Genomic DNA, 16316 nt, shown 5'->3' with positions numbered 1-16316 from the left:
GAAAATGAGGCTGGAGCTGCCAGCAGCCTTAGTTCTCAGCCACGGGCCATAAGGCCACACCAGAGGAAAGCAGAAGCTGGAGACAAAGACATAGATTTGATGAATTATTTAATCCCTGGATCCAGTGTCTTAAGTTAGATCCACAAAATAAATTCCAACTCTTATTCTTTTGCGCTTGTTTGTTTACTACTTTAAAGTTGACTTCTCTCAGTTGCAATAGCAAGAATGCTAATTGAAAAGAGCAGGAAACAACTGTCTCTAGAACTTAAATATGATATACAGGCCACGTTAAGCTATTGCTTCTTTCACCAAAAGAGGAGCTGTTCAGAAATCATAGTTATGACTCCTATCTTCCTCCTGTCTAGGCTTCTTAGTACTATTCAAAAGAAAAGTGACTCTTACATAGAAAGGGGAATCTGGACCCTGAAAATGTTTAAGAAAAAAACTAGATGGATTTTATAGCAAAGATTTTTGCATTAGGTGGAAAATAAGATCCTTGATCACTAAGGTCCCACCTAATTAAAATATTCTATATTGCATTTTCTTTTGCATAGCCACCCACAGCCAAAAGAATCTCAGAACAATACAGATGCACCAAGATTCTCTCTAATTCATGACACATGAACACACGCATAGGAATATGATGAACTCAAATCCAAGTCCCAACCCATAAGCCAATTTTACTCAGTTTGTAGTACAGGTAGTGAGAGTGAAAAAAAAGAGAAGAGAAATGGTTATGTTCCCCCCAAATCAAAGATAAGAATACATAAACAATTTTCAAAATCCAGATACTAACCTGTAGGCTACTGGTCAAAATATGAAACTAAACAGTATAACTAAATAATAAAAGTCTTCTAAAAATTTACTTTAACACAGAGAAGCGAAATGGTTTGCTAATTATACTCATACCTTTTTAATCTTGGCATTTTAATTCAAATTACTATATGAAAAAGTCTTTATTCATGATACATTCCCAGCAGTTTTACCTTGCTTCTTGTCTTGACTTTCGATTTGCTCTTCTGTTTTCTTTTCAACTTCTTCTTATTTAAAATTTTCTTATTCCTAAAAATGTAAAAAAGTGGAAAAAATTATGAAAGTTCATATTAGGACATACAAAGCTATTAAAAATAGGTACTTCCAAAGTAGACACTTAAATATTATCCTACAAACTTTTTTTCTACGAAACAATATACTCTAGATATACATATAAGATACTACCTTATAATGTAGCTATTGAGATAACACAAAATAGATTATCTAAGAAATACGCATGAAATGATATTCTGCAAATGCTTTTATAAAATTTAAAAAATTTTAAAGTCATCAAATAGAGGTTTTTAAACTTGAAAATATTCAACAGTGGAGATGCTAATAAATATCAACTATGTTCCCTTCCCAGAAAAATATGCTCTTGGTAGTAGCAAGGGCTAGAGTGCAAAAAGGGTCAGGAGTCCATTTTTACTAAATTACAATAGGAAAACGCCAACTCATACACTTCTCACATTCAGCATCCACTTTTTCATTACCTCAGAGCCCCAAGACCAAATTATTCTTTATGCAAAAGAATTCCCTAAATGACTTTGATAACAAACAAACAAACAAAAATGAGGCAAATAATGAGAATTAGAGTGGAAGAAACAAGAGTCAAAGAAATCATTTTATTTTAATTTCATTTAATATTTTTTTATGTCTACTATGTTGAGGTACACACTTCTAGGTACTAAATTTAGATACAAGATAAAAGACAGTTCTTGCCCTCAAGGAGCTCAGAGGCTTAGGTGAAAAGCAAAAGGGTGCTACTGCTATAATAAAGACAAAAGGTGAAGAGGGGGAGGAGGAGGAGCAGCAGGAGGAAAAGAGTGGGGAGAGAGAGAGAGAGAGAGAGAGGAGGAGAAGACTCTACATGCTACAGAGGTCCATAACATTTGGTAACCAATTTAGTGGAAGCTGTAGTAAGGCTGTCACTTAGATAGATAAAAATAGGGAAGTCAAGGGGAAGAATTAGTTTGCAAAGGGAAAAAAATGAGTTTGATTTTGAAGATGTTTTACTAATGAAGATTTTTGAAGATTCTAAAATGTCAACAAGACAGATGAGAACAAGCACATGTAAATTTTGTCCTTGACACTCCCTTCAGCTTCATTCCATAAACCAAAATAATCACAAAATCTGGTTAATTATATCTCACAAATAGTTCTTGAATCTGTCTACATCATCTCTACTGCAGCTATACTAATAATCTGTTACCACCACCTTCTGCCTGGACTTCTACAAAAGCTTCATAACTTATTTCTGCACATTCATATTTGCCCCTCCTTCATTCCATTCTTCACATAAAAAACCCAAATCAATTTTTAAAACACAAATCTGAGTAGATAAATCCCCCACTTAAAACTCTGCTAATAGAAATTAAAAATAAATTTAAAAAACACACACAAAAACATTAAAAAAGAAATGAAAAAAAGAAAAAAAACACCTCTATTAATGTCTTCTCAATTCTCTTAGGATAAAGTAAAGGAACTGACATGGTTTAAGAGATCCCCTACCAGTACCTGACCTCTGCCAGCCTTTCCTGCCTCATTTTGCAGTCATTTCCAACTTGTTCATCATTCATCACTTGCTCAGGAATGTCCCAGACTGGGTTAGTTTCCCTAATACACACTCTCATTTCATTTTATACTTGTGTTTCATTGTGTAATCTACAACTATAACTATGTACGGGATTATCTGTTCAATGCATCACTCCCTCACCAAGCTGTATGCTCCAAGAACACAGAGGCCATGTCTTTCTTATTACTTCTCTAACCTCTTTACCCAGTAAAGTACTTGGAACTCAATACTATTTTTAGAGAAGGAGAAAGTAGGATGAATGAAAAAGGAAGGGTAGGAAAGAAGGAAGTTCAGAGCTATAGCTACGAGCCTTACACAGAGTAAAATAAGCAGAGGACCAAGGATACATCCATAGATACATCAAACATTAAAGGATATCTAGCCAGAAATGTCCATTAAAGAGTTAACCATGGGATTATTTTATGCAGATTTTGGTGCAAAGAGGGTAATGGAAACCATGTATGTGAATGAGATTTCCCCATGAGAGTAAGCTACAAAAGTAAAGAAAGTGATCAATAGCTATCAAATGCTACACATGAGCAGATATATCTGCTTACATAATCTATTCAACTATGAGCAATGTGAGAGCATGAAGGTCAATTTCAACTCCATACTTTCAGCACCTCCATCAGTGTCTGATACATCATGGATGCTCAAGAAATATCAGATGAACAAACAAGTTAATGAAAATATTTGTCATATATGGCTTAGGAAACCAACCTACCTTTATACTAAAGTTTACTTGAGTGAAATCAGTTATTTGAGCAACAGGGGTATGTAACTGCCAACAGGTTAGCCCCTTCTATACAATTTATAAAAACACTCAGGTTCACTCAAAACAAACCTTCAGAGGAACAGAATACATAAATCTAAATTAAGATGAATTTCCTGAAGCCTACTTATCACAAACTTAAATTTTCACCAGTATCCACCAATAGTTTTGTCTGCTTTGTTTAATGGACTTCCTGAATGTTCAAATGACTTAATATATATTCATAAAATATTTCTTTCTATTCATTTGACATTTAATTAGTTATAACAATTTAAACGAATCTGACTCTACTAATTCCTAAATATAGACCAACTGAAGAATCAGCTTTCCACAAATCTCCATAAAATGATTTTACCGTGTGTGTCCTTTGTTGCTTTGGATTGTTTTAGGAGAGGCTTGTCAAAAAGAGCCAGTAATAAATTAAAAATTATATGAAGAAAATTCATTTCAACATTAGAAAATAAAACTATTTTTAGTAGTATAACATCCCCATTATATGACTGCATTTGAGAATTAAGCTTAAATAAACTTTTCATAATATCTGAGGATGGATAGATAAAATAAAAGAAAATCTCTAGAAACCATTCTTACACATCAACAATTCATCTTGGAATTTCTGGTGATTTAGGACTTTAAATTCTGTATCAAATAGGAGCTTAATGAAGAATGCCTGGAATTGATCCTGTAAGATTTTTAGTCTTTTCACACAAAGAACTCCATACCCATGAGATATGAAAGAATTGTGTAGTAATAAAAGGCAAAGGCTATTAATGTGCTTTAAATATTTATTTTAAAATATTTATTTTAAAAATTCTAAAGAAAAAATATTCGTAATAGCAATCACTGTTTAAGGAAAACCAAACACTTCTGCAATATGAATTTTTGCAAGTTGTTCCATGATAGAGCTCATTAGTTTCTCTATCAGATTATTACTGAATCTGTTTCTTCATCTGTAAAATAACAAGATTAAGGAGATTTATCTCTGAGGTTCCTTTTAATTCTAAAATGCTAGGATTTTAATAAATCCAAATTCAAAGAACTTCAGGAATAAGAGCGTTTCAATCTTTTGTTTAATTTCCCTTAGTAAATAGAAATTAAAAAAATCCTGAGTCTATGTTAGTTTAAGGCAGAAAAAGGCAAATTATTTTTCTCTAAGGGACCAGACAGCAAATATTTTACACTTTGTAGACACCACAGAACCTCTATTGCAACCACTCAACCTTTACAGCATAAAAGCAGCCATATACAACACATAAATAGATGAGTGTAGTTGCATTACAATAAAACTTTATTTCTGGACATGGAAAGTTGAATTTCATAAGTTTATAAAACATTTCCTTCTTTTAATTTTTTTAACATTTTCTTAGCTCAAAAACAGAAATTGCACCAATTTGGTCTGTGGACCAGTTTGTTGACTCCCAGTCCAGAACATATTTTGATAAACAGGTACATGTCAGAAAGAAAAAAATATAATTAATAGTATGCAACACAGATAACACTATTCAAAACATCACTATGCTTATACAAAAAAGCACTCTAAAATTATCTGCCTTTCCTTTTTGCAAAGATTAACTCCTAACTTTCACTTCCCTAAAGTAAGACACTAGATAGGAGCAAGCCACTGCACTTCCTTCAAAAACCAGACTAACATAAGAAGCAGTGGAAACAATTTATGGCAAGATGAACTAAAAATCCATAGACGAAAGAACACTTTCAAGGGTGAGCATGTTCTTCCATGGGGGCATTTTCAGAGTTTGGGGACAAGTGAGAATTGAGCTTGGCTTAAATAGAGGTACTCTACTAAGGGAAACCAGAAACTACTGGTGCTTTAGATGTCTGCATGGGTTGGAATGACGGACTGGAAATCAAGAAAAGCCTCAAATATATGGCCAGTTTTTCCAATGGTAGATCTGCTTAGTGATGGGACACTGAAGAAGGATAAAGAGGCTAGGCCAACAGATCAAAGTCAATTTCCCACATTCTCCCAGTGCTTAAAAGACAGATTCCCAGTAGAGAAAGAAGTCTACTCAATCTTTGATTGGGCTGAGGTAGTCAACACCTCACCCTGTCTAACATAGCGAAGAGCAAGCTTCTCTGGAAGACAATAACGTCATCTGAAAGAAAATAACTTTTTTTTAAAACATAATAAACATATTAAGAGACATCCAAAGAAGCAAAATAATGTGACAAATAATCAAGAGGTTCAGACCCCAGTTGGGGCGTGCACAAGAGGCAGCTGATCACTTGCTCTTTCTTCTCTCTCCCTCTTTCTCTCCCACTCTCTGCCTCTCTCTCTTCTCTCCCTCTCGGTCCCTCCCTCCCTCGCTAAAAATCAATAAAAACATATCCTGAGCCCTGCCTTGTAGCGTTGCAGTGGTGGGGGTGATGCTTCTGAACAGTGAGAGCAGCAGCAGGGCCTCAGGTCTTGGGGCCATGGGCTTTCTGCAGTAAGCTCAAATGGGGCAATGTGACCACTGTCCGCTGTCCTGTTGGATGGAGGCTTTGGGACTCCTTGAACTGAACTACGGACCTGGGCTGATGGGGAATCTTGGAGCTGTGCATCCCACTCTTATGGGGAGTGAGCCAAGCAGGACAGTGCCAGCAAGCTTGGGGACGTGTATTACTTTGACTGTACTTGGAGATGTTGCTACTCCGCTTTGGCAAGGCCATCGTGGAGGAGCAGATGGTCTTGCAGCTGGTGGCCAATAGCCTCATCAGCAGAGAGAAAGGACCGGCTTTCCAGTCTCGCGGGGTACAACCAACCATTATTCGGGATTACCGAGGGAAAACAATAAAGGGGGAGGTTCTGTAGGCCAAGATCTTCTGCACGGAAGCTTATTCCCAGAATCTCTCCACCTTATCTCAGCTGAACAAGTATTCTCCAGAATATCTAGATGAACAGATGAAGAAAATGTCCCAGCAGGTTCTAGAGAGGGGAGCAAACGTCTGTGCCCACCCTCTGGACTGGATGCCCTGATGCAGAGGGACGGTGGTCCCTGCTGCCACCAGCCCCCAGGCCACAGCCCGTTGCTGGACAGTTCTCACATATTCCTGACAGTACAGAACGTGGGGTTATTCCAAGCTGAACTATTTCTTCCTGGTTTTCACCTGAAGGTCTTTCTCCTGGCCTGAGGGAGCCTCCTCCAGGCTTTGACTTGTGGGCACTGTCAGGTTCTGAACACAGACAGAGAGAGAACGGAATCCTGAGACCTGGGATTTGAGGACATGCTGCTAGTTTAGGACACTTCACAGTGGACACTGGGGTTTGTGCCACTGCCTGCGTGGCATAAGGCTTCGAGGGGTGCCTGTTTTGGGCATGGACAGCCATTTCTACCAGACCACACATTCCCAAAGAAACAGCTGGAAAGCTGTGTACATGTCATTCATTTAAGGAGCAAAATGCACTTAAAACATGTAGCAGGAACCATTTAACAAAGAATATAAAGTGACAGAGTGACCTGGCCAGGCGTGGCTCAGCAGTTGAACATTGACCTAGGATCCAGGAGATCATGGTTTGATTCCCGGTCAGGGCACATGCCGGGGTTGCAGGCTCGATCCCCAGTCGGGGGTGTGCTGGAGGCAGCGGATTGATGACTCTCTCATCATTGATGTTTCTATCTCTCTCTCTCCCTCTCCTTTCCTCTTTCTGAAATCAATAAAGATATATTTAAAAAAAACAAAAAAAAATATCCTTGGGTGAGGATTAAAAATAAATAAATAATAAAATTAAATGATGTAATTTTCAAAAGCATCTATTTTTTAAAAAGCCACGTAGATTTTCTGAAAAATCAATATATGAAATTAAGAATTGTCAGATGATTTTAAAAGCAGAACAGACTCAAGGAAAACAGGATTCAAGGGCTTGCTCACTAGCCAAGAGAAAATACCTAAACTTAGGCACAGAGAAAAGAATGGATGAACAAAACAGAGAGCATGACATAAGGGACATAGTCATATGGTCTCATGTTTATGTAACTGGAATCCAAGAGAGAAGAGAAAGAAAGAAAAAAAGAATGGAACACAAGCAATAGGTGAAGAGATCATTCATGACAATTTTACAAAAGCAAGGAAAGAAATCAATTCAGAGATTCAAGAAACTCAGGGGAATCTCAAGCAAGAAAATGCAATGAAAACCATACCTCGGCACACCAAATGCTAGGCACAAACTACTGAATCAAAGGATAAAGAAAAAAGCATTAAGAGTATCCAGAGAGCCCAGCCAGGTGTGGCTCAGAGGTTGAGAGTCGACCTAGGATCCAGGCGATCGGGGTTTGATTCCCGGTCAGGGCACATGCCCAGGTTGTGGGCTCGATCCCCAGTCGGGGGTGTGCAGGAGGCAGCCGATCAATGACTTACTCATCATTGATGTTTCTATCTCTCTCTCTCTCCCTCTCCTTTCCTCTCTCTGAAATCAATAAAGATTTTTTTTTTTTTTAAAAAAGAGTATCCAGAGATAAAAGATACACTCAAAGGAACAACAATAAGATTGATCATGTCCATTCTTTGTGCTGAAAGTGCTGAAGGAAGGGGGAGGGAAACCTAGCAATCTAGAATTATATACCCATCAAAAATATCCTTTAAAAATGAAGACAAAAATAGAGATATTTTTAAACCTACAAAAGCTGATAAAATTCATTATCAATGTACCAACACTGTAAGAAATACAAACTCAACCCTAGCTGGTTTTGCTCAGTGGTTAGAGCATCAGCCTGCAGACTAAAAGGTCCCAGGTTCAATTCTAGCCAAGGGCACATACCTTAGTTACAGGCTCAATCCCCTGGCCTCAGGTTGGGGTGCGTGCAGGAGGCAACCAATCGATGTGTCTCTCTCACATTAATGTTTCCCTCTCCCTCTCTCTCTCTCTTCCTTCCACTCTCCCACTCCCTGTGAAAAGCAATGGAAAAAATTTACTCTGGTGAGGATTTTTTAAAAAAGAAAGGAGTACAAACTCAAGAGAGATGCAAATTAAAACTACAATAAGGTATCACCTCACACCTTCCAGAATGGCTACCATGAATAAACCAACAAACAACAAGTGCTGGCGAGGATGTGGAGAAAAGGGAACCGTAGTGCACTGTTGGTGGGAATGCGGACTGGTGCAGCCACTATGGAAAACAGCATGGACTCTCCTCAAAAAATTTAAAATGGAACTATCAATTTACCTAGTGATCCCACTTCTGGGAATATATCCTAAGAACCCCAAACACCAATAAGAAAGAATATATGCACCCCTATGATCATAGCAGTGCTACTTACAATAGCTAAGATCTGGAAACAGCCCAAGAGCCCATCAGTAGATGAGTGGATAAAAAAGCTCTGGTATACTTACACAATGGAATACTATGTAGCTGTAAAAAAAGAAGGATCTCTTATCCTTTGCAATAGCATGGGTGGACCTGGAAACCATTATGCTAAGTGAAATAAGCCAGTTGAAGAAAGACAAATGTGACATGACCCCACTTACATGTGGAATCTAATGAATAAACTGATGAACAAAATAGGTCCAGAGGCACGGATGCATGGAACAGTCTGTTCCAGACTGAACAGATCTCAGAGGTGAGGGGGCTGGGGGTGATGGGAAGAGATAAACCAAAGAATTTATAAGCATATATGTATAGCCATGGATAAAGACAATAGTGTGGTGAAGACCTGGATGGGGTGGGGGCTGGGTGGATGGTGAAAGGGGGGGAAAATAGCGGACATCTGTAATAATGCCAACAATAAAAAATAAACTTCAAACAAACAAAACGCACACACACAAAAGGAAGATCTTCCTTTAATAATCACTATGGTAACAGAAGGAGACTTGACTTTGGGTGGTAAACACACAATACAATTTTACAGATGATGTATTAACAGAATTGTATACTTGAAACCTATACAACTGTATTAACCAATGTCACCCCAATAAATTCAATTAAAAAAAATAAAATAAAATGTAAAAAATGTAATAATTGCTATGTCAAAATATTAAATAAAAGGACACAGAATAAAATGTAAAAGGACTAGAGAAGATGTAGCTTGAACACACACTCACCAGCCTCTCCAAAATAATATTTGACAAAGTAATTTTTAAGGCTTGAAGTATTATTAGAGATGAGCAGAGCAGTTTATAATGCTAAAATGGTCAAATCAAAGGAAAACACAACAATGCTAAATTTGAATGCAAGTAATAATAACATAGCTTCAAAATATATGAAGAAAAATTGAGAACAGGAGAAAAACATTCACACTTTAACATCCCTCTTCTAACTGACAGAACAAGGAGAGGACAAAACAGCACGGATACAAAAAATTTTAAAACATAATCAATCAACTTGACCTAATTGATATACACAGAAAAACACAACCAACAACTGAAGAATGCACATTCTTTTCTAATGCATGTAGAATATTTACCAAAATTAACAACATGCTGGGCCACAGACCAAGTCTCAACAAATTTACACAGACTGTGATCTCTGGAAAATTCAACTAGAAACCATCAGAAAGAAAATTAAGAAATTCCCAAGTGTCTGGTAAACTAAAAACCAGATTTCTAAATAAACTGTGAGTAAAAGAGTTATAATAGAAAGTTAAAATGGAAATTAGAAAATATTTTCAATTAAATGAAAATGAAATATGACATATAAAAACTTGCAGAATACAGCCAAAGTAGTGCCTATGGGAAATATACAGCTTTTTAAAAGCAAATACATAAATGCATATAATGGAAAAAGGAAGTTTGAAAGTACATTATCTAGGCTTACAACTTAAGAAGCTAGAAAGAAAACAGCTAATTAAATGGAAGGAATGTAAAAAGAGAGGAATATAAAATAAAAGTAGTTATCCATGAAATAGAGAGCAAACATTCAATAGAGAAAATAAAAGAGCCAAAACTCATTCTCTGAAAAGATTAATAAATGTAATAAACTTCTAGCAAGATTGGTCAGGAAAAAAATAAAACTACAAATTACCAATTTGAAAAACAAGAAAGGGGTGTCACTACAGATACTCATAAATTGCATAACTAAAATAAGATGGACAAATTCCTTGAAAAATGTAACTTCCAAACACTAAACAAGGAAAAAATACAGTATCTGAATAGACCTACCTGTTAAAGACATTGAATCCCTAATCAAAACCTTGCCACAAAGAAAACTCTAGCCTTAGATGGCTTTACCAGTGAATTCCTCTAAACACTTAAGGAATTCGCTGATACATTCTTTCAAACAATACCGACCTTAGACTAACTCTTCCTGAGAATATAAAAAGAAGAAACATTTACCAAATCATACAAAACCTTTTTTAAAGGGTATTTTGAAATAAAGAAATTTCTGGCCAATATCTCCCATGAACATAAAAGCAAAAATAAGACATAGCTCAAAAGTAGAAACAACCCAAATGTTCATCAACTGATGAATGGATAAACAAAATGCAGTACACATCTATTTAATGAAATATTAGCCGTAAATAGGAATGAAGGAGACACAAGCTACAATACGGATGAAGCTTAAAAACATTATGCTAAGTGAAAGAAAAAAAGACCACAAAAGGTCACAAATTGTAGGATATCATTTATATGACATGTCCAGATAGACAAATCCATAGAAACAAGAAGGTGATTAGTGGTTGTCAGGGGCTAAGGGAAAGGAGAAGGGGAGTGAGTACTAATAGGTATGAAATTTCTTTTCTGGGTTGAAGAAAAATGTTCTGGTTGCACAACTTTGTGAATATACTAAAAACCACTAAGTTGTATACTTTTAAAAGGTATATTTTATGGTTATGTGAATTATATCTCAATTAAAAAAATAGCCATCGACCTAAAAATAATCTCAATGTCCAGAAACGTATGAAAAGGAAAACTGGTAAAATAAAAAATCCACTTGATGCAATTCATCATAATAGCAAAATAACGGGGGCAGGGAGAATATGATCATTTGAATAGGAGCAGAAAAAGTATTTTCTAAAACTCAAGGACTATTTGTGATGACATGCCTCAGTGAGCTAGAAAAAGTTAATTAATCTGATAAAGATTATCTACAAAAAAGCTTATGCTAACATTATATTTAATTATACTCAATGATGAAAATTAAATACTTCCACTAAGTATGGGAAAAAAACCAAAAGGACTTATACTATCACCAACCTCTATTTAATACTGTACTGGAAGTCAAGCAAAAAAATAAATAAATAAAAGTCATAATAGTTGAAAGAAAAAAGTAAAGCACTTTTATTTGTAAATAACAACTATTTTTATAGAAAATGCAAAATAATCCATAAATAAGGAATTAAAACGTGAATTATCAAGGTCACTGGATACACCAATTTTTTAAAATCAACTAATTTATAAAATACTATATGTAAACTGAAGCTTTTCTATAGAAGCCACACTTACTTCTCCTATGTAATTAATGTAATGATACTCTCATCATTATGTTCAAGAATCACTGAATAAATTTGGTAGGAAGAGTCAGTTATCTGATTACTAAGTAGAAAACTTTTATTTATTTAACCTTGCCTGATAATCAGTAATAAGAAAAGAGATTTTAAATTGATCTAAGGGCAAGATGCAAACTGATTCCCTATATATAGTTTCAGTCTCTTGATCTTTGGAAATCTTCATATGGGGGTGAGAGGTGGGAGTAAGAACTATAAAGCTACCATTGCAGTGGGAAGAAGAGGAGGAGGAGGAGAGGGAGGGGGAGGAGGGGGAGGGGAGGAGGAGGAGAAGGAGGAGGAGGAGGAGGAGGGGGAGGGGGAGGGGGAAGAAGAGAAAGAAGAAGAAGAAGAAAAAGAAAAAGAAGGGGGAATAAAGAAAGAAAAGATAAAGCAAAAGGGTGGGGAAGAGGGTTGGAGGAGAGTGAGGAGAGAAATCTCCGAAAAGTTATGACTTAGACCTGCCTTGCGCAGCTATACACTCTAAGGTACATGTAGCTAAGTAGGTGAGGAAAATTCAAGCCATAAAGCAACTATAAAACTTTCTGAAGACAATCTATTCATGCCAGGCTTCAGAGAGCCACCACGCAGGGAATACGAGTTAGGAGTTAAATAACCAGGCACACAAGGATACAAGACAAGGCACCATGAGTGAGAACTACCAGAAACAATTAACTGAAAGACAACCAAACAGACTTCAGATGGAATTTTCAGATACAACTCTGCTTACCAAATTTAAAGAAATAAAAAAAAGACTGGCTTTAAAATATCTGCAAAGTATGGGGAACATGGCACCTGTGAAAAAGAATCAAATCAACAGGTAGGTTTACAGTACATTAGGATGAAAACAATACCTCTCCCATTGGATTGGAAGCCCGTAGAATTATGCTGAGTACTTACTAAGTGCTAACAAATTTTTATTTCTTATTACCAAGCTAAAGTAAAGTGTCTACCTTGGTTTGGATTTCCTCAGAAGCAGACCTGATTCAAGGATTCAAGTCCAAGTAGTTGTTTTGCAATGTGATCAGGAAAAACACTGGTAAGGGAATAGGAAGTGAGATAGGGAACACAGTCAGGAAAGAGTGCACTATTAAGGCAGTTACCCTGAGATGGGCAACTAGAGCACGATCCTACTGGAGAACTCTGGTAGATGGCATAGAACATCGTTCAGTTATCCTAACTAAAGATGAGAAAAATGAGGTATTTATCCACCAATTCCTCACCCGTCACTGGTTAAAGCCTTTCTGACGGCATTAACCTTCTGGCATTTCTGGCTTGCCCTGCACACAGGCCAGTAAGAAACATCTAGGGCAGAAAGTCATAAATGTAGGTAGACAGTATGGAGATAAATGCCAAAGACATATGGCTAGGACACTAAGAACATCCGCTACAAAGTCTCTTATCCAAAAGATAAATTCTTTGTCTCCTTCCTCTTTCCCTTTAAACACTAACTTCTAAATTCTCTATTCTCTTCTCTTCTAACCTCAATTCAACTTTCCCAATAAAATGTTACTTCTCCCTGCCTTGTGCACAAAAGGTAAGAGTGAGTGGGTGTTAGGTCACTATGATCTCTTAATGCCAACTTCAAGGTGTCTTGGGCTTCTGTTTAGCTGACCTACAGAAAAAGAGGCAGGTTGTAATTAACAGAATATTCATGAGGAGCCTTTGAATATACTCAACTAATGTATTTGAGACAGGATTGAGAGACTCCCAGCATTAGAACTGTCAAAATGCAAGTATCATAGGAAAGCTTTTGGCTACAAACCGCGGACAAGGGAGTCAGAAATACTTAGGCAATAACTGAAATCACAGAACTGACTGAAATAACCAAGAAAGAAATTTACAGAGAAGGGTACCAAGAATGGACTCTTGAGAAACTAGTTCTTCCTCCCATACTATTCAGAGGAAATACATTATCTCTATACTTGAAATCTAGCTACACATTCTTTCTTCATCCTTCTAACACCAAAATGTCTCTCAAATCTGTTGTATTTCATCTGTTCCCACTCCCTTTTCTCAGGGTTATCGCCTGTCAGTACTGCAATTACTTCTTTCAAGAGTCTTGCTTTGGGGATCTGTACCTTTTCATCCTCTACAATGTTATTAGAGATATTTTTATAGATTGAAAGTTTAACTACTGTACTCAAATAAAACAATATCTGGAACATAATAACCTGGTCCTAACACATCTTTCTAGTCTCTTCTAAACCCTTATCCTCATTCACCCAGTTCCCCGCACTTTAATTATTGCCAATATTTGTATTTTGCACTTCTTTGATTTTACCCCTGAATTCACAATGTTGCTCCAGCAACTATCACTGTCTACCTCAGGAGTTGGCAAACTACAGCCTATAGTCCAAATCTAGCCTGCCACCTATTTTTGTAAATTCAGTTATACTGGGACACAGCCGTGTTCATGTTTACACATCGTCTATGGCTGCTTTCAAGCTATAACAGCAGAGCAGAATAGTTGCAACAGAGACCTTACTGCCTGCAAAGCCTAAAGCATTTAGTATCTGGCCCTTTACAAAATAAGTCTGCTTACCCCTCACCCATATCAAGCAGTCTCATATGTGTATAAATGGATTCTCAGATGGAAATAAAGAGACTGGGTTTGAAATAACATTTGAGGAAATAAAGGCCAAAATGTGCCAAATTAAACAAAAATTAACATCCTGCAGATCTAAGAAGTTCAATGAACACCAAGCACAGGATATACACACAAAAAATATTTAGGCACAGTATAGTCACATTGCTAAAAATTAAAGACAAAGAGGAAAATCTTAAAAGCAGCCAGGGAAGGAATTCTGCTTCCAGTATGATGGCATTAATACAAATACAGTCTACCTTTCCCACTGTTTACAACTAAAAATGAGACAAAATACAAAAAAAGAAAAGGAATCAAGGAAAGAAGGAAGAAAAGCAGGAAAGAAGGAAGGAGGTAAGGAGAGAGAATGAATGAATGACTTGAGAACTCTGAAAAGCACACAAAAGCAGACTATAGAGGGGAGTCAGACTTAGAAAAATGACCCACAGTTAGAGTGAGCTTCCCAGCCTGGTTTGTTTGTTTTTTCCTTTTTCTAACAGCTTTGCGTGAAGGCCAGGAAGCAATCACTGCATATAGAGCAACAATCCAGAAATTAAAACTCCAAGAGAAACCCTATCTTTCTGGCCACAGAAATTGGGGGAAAGGGGCTCCCGCCTGCGGGAGAAGGTGGAAGAAATCCTGGAAAGGAGAAAGATGGAGAAAGGGATTCCCTAATTCTGTCTATAAACCAACACAAGTCTTGGGCTGAATTTGGAGCTATATAGATATGGGACAGACCCATGCAAACATAGCAAAGGCTCTGAGAATTGAACTAAAATTTGAACCACCACCCAGAGATGGCAAGACCAAATTCGCCATCTGAACCTAAATGGGTTGATAGTCTGCTAAAAGAAACAACAAAAATCAACATTCTCCAGAGAATTGTGATAAGCCCCAGAGTTTATAAAACATAACATTCACAATGTCAAAGATACAATTCAAAATTCTCACAATGCAAAAAGCAAGAAAAATGTGACAAATTTCAAGGAAAGGAACAATTAACAGATGCCAACCCTGAGATGATCCAGATCTTTTAATTACCCAACAATACCTTTAAAGCAACTACTCTAAGTATGTTCCATCAAGTAAAGGCAAACACACTTTGAATGGAAAATGGTTTTCAGAAGACAGAGAGGAATTATTTTTAAAATGAACCAAATGTAAATTTTGAACTGAACAATATCTGAAATTAAAAAAAAAAATCACTGGATGGGCTCAATAAGAGAATGGAGATGACAGAGAAAAAGTCTGTGAATCTAAAAATGGATCAATAAAAATTATCCAATCTGAAGAACAAAGAGAAAAGATATTGACAAAGGAAAAATAAACAGTCAGAGACTTGTGGGACAATCTCAAAAGTTTTATCGTAATTGTCACTGGAATCTTGAAAGGAAAAAAGAAAGAAACTAGGACAGAATATTTTAACAAATAATGGCAGGCCCTGGCCACTATGGCTCAGTGGTTAGAGCATAGGCCTGTGCACTGAAGGGTCTCAAGTTTGATTCCCAGTCAAGGGCATGTGCCTGGGTTGCAGATTCGATCAGGCCCAGTCGGGTCAGGTGCAAGAGGCGACTGATTGATGTGTCTCTCTCATATCAATGTTTCTTTCTCTCCCTCTCTCCCCCTCTCCCACCCTCCCTCCCTTCTACTCTCTCTAAAAATCAATGGGAAAAATATCCTCGGGTGAGGATCAACAAAACAAACAAACAAAAAACAAATAAAAAAGAAATAATCGCATAAAGCATCCCATATTTGGTAGAAGACAAATATCCAGATTCAAGAAGCTGAGCATTCTCCAAAGAGGAAAAAACTCAAAAGAAAATCACTTGACAGATTAAATCAACTTGCTGAAAACCAAAAACAAAGAAAATATTCTTGAAAGACAGAGAAAAATGGCATACTATAGAGAGGGGAATATGATTCAAATTACC

General features: G+C 36.8%; 1 protein-coding gene across 14 annotated transcripts in view; it reads right to left on the bottom strand.

Annotated features, from left to right (window-relative positions):
- MYCBP2 (MYC binding protein 2) overlaps positions 1-16316 on the bottom strand; it is a 256390-nt gene that overhangs the window by 227247 nt on the left and 12827 nt on the right. For all 14 annotated transcript variants that reach the window (XM_016216450.2, XM_016216454.2, XM_016216451.2 and 11 more), the window contains exon 2: positions 987-1062. In XM_016216450.2, the coding sequence (XP_016071936.2) occupies positions 987-1062 (76 nt within the window). The remainder of the gene's footprint in view (positions 1-986; positions 1063-16316) is intronic.

This window comes from Miniopterus natalensis, chromosome 2 (assembly GCF_054644295.1).
Source record: "Miniopterus natalensis isolate mMinNat1 chromosome 2, mMinNat1.hap1, whole genome shotgun sequence".
Classification (NCBI taxonomy): domain Eukaryota; kingdom Metazoa; phylum Chordata; class Mammalia; order Chiroptera; family Miniopteridae; genus Miniopterus; species Miniopterus natalensis.
Note: the sequence above shows the minus strand (reverse complement) of the source record. Positions and strands in the feature narration are given on the sequence as shown.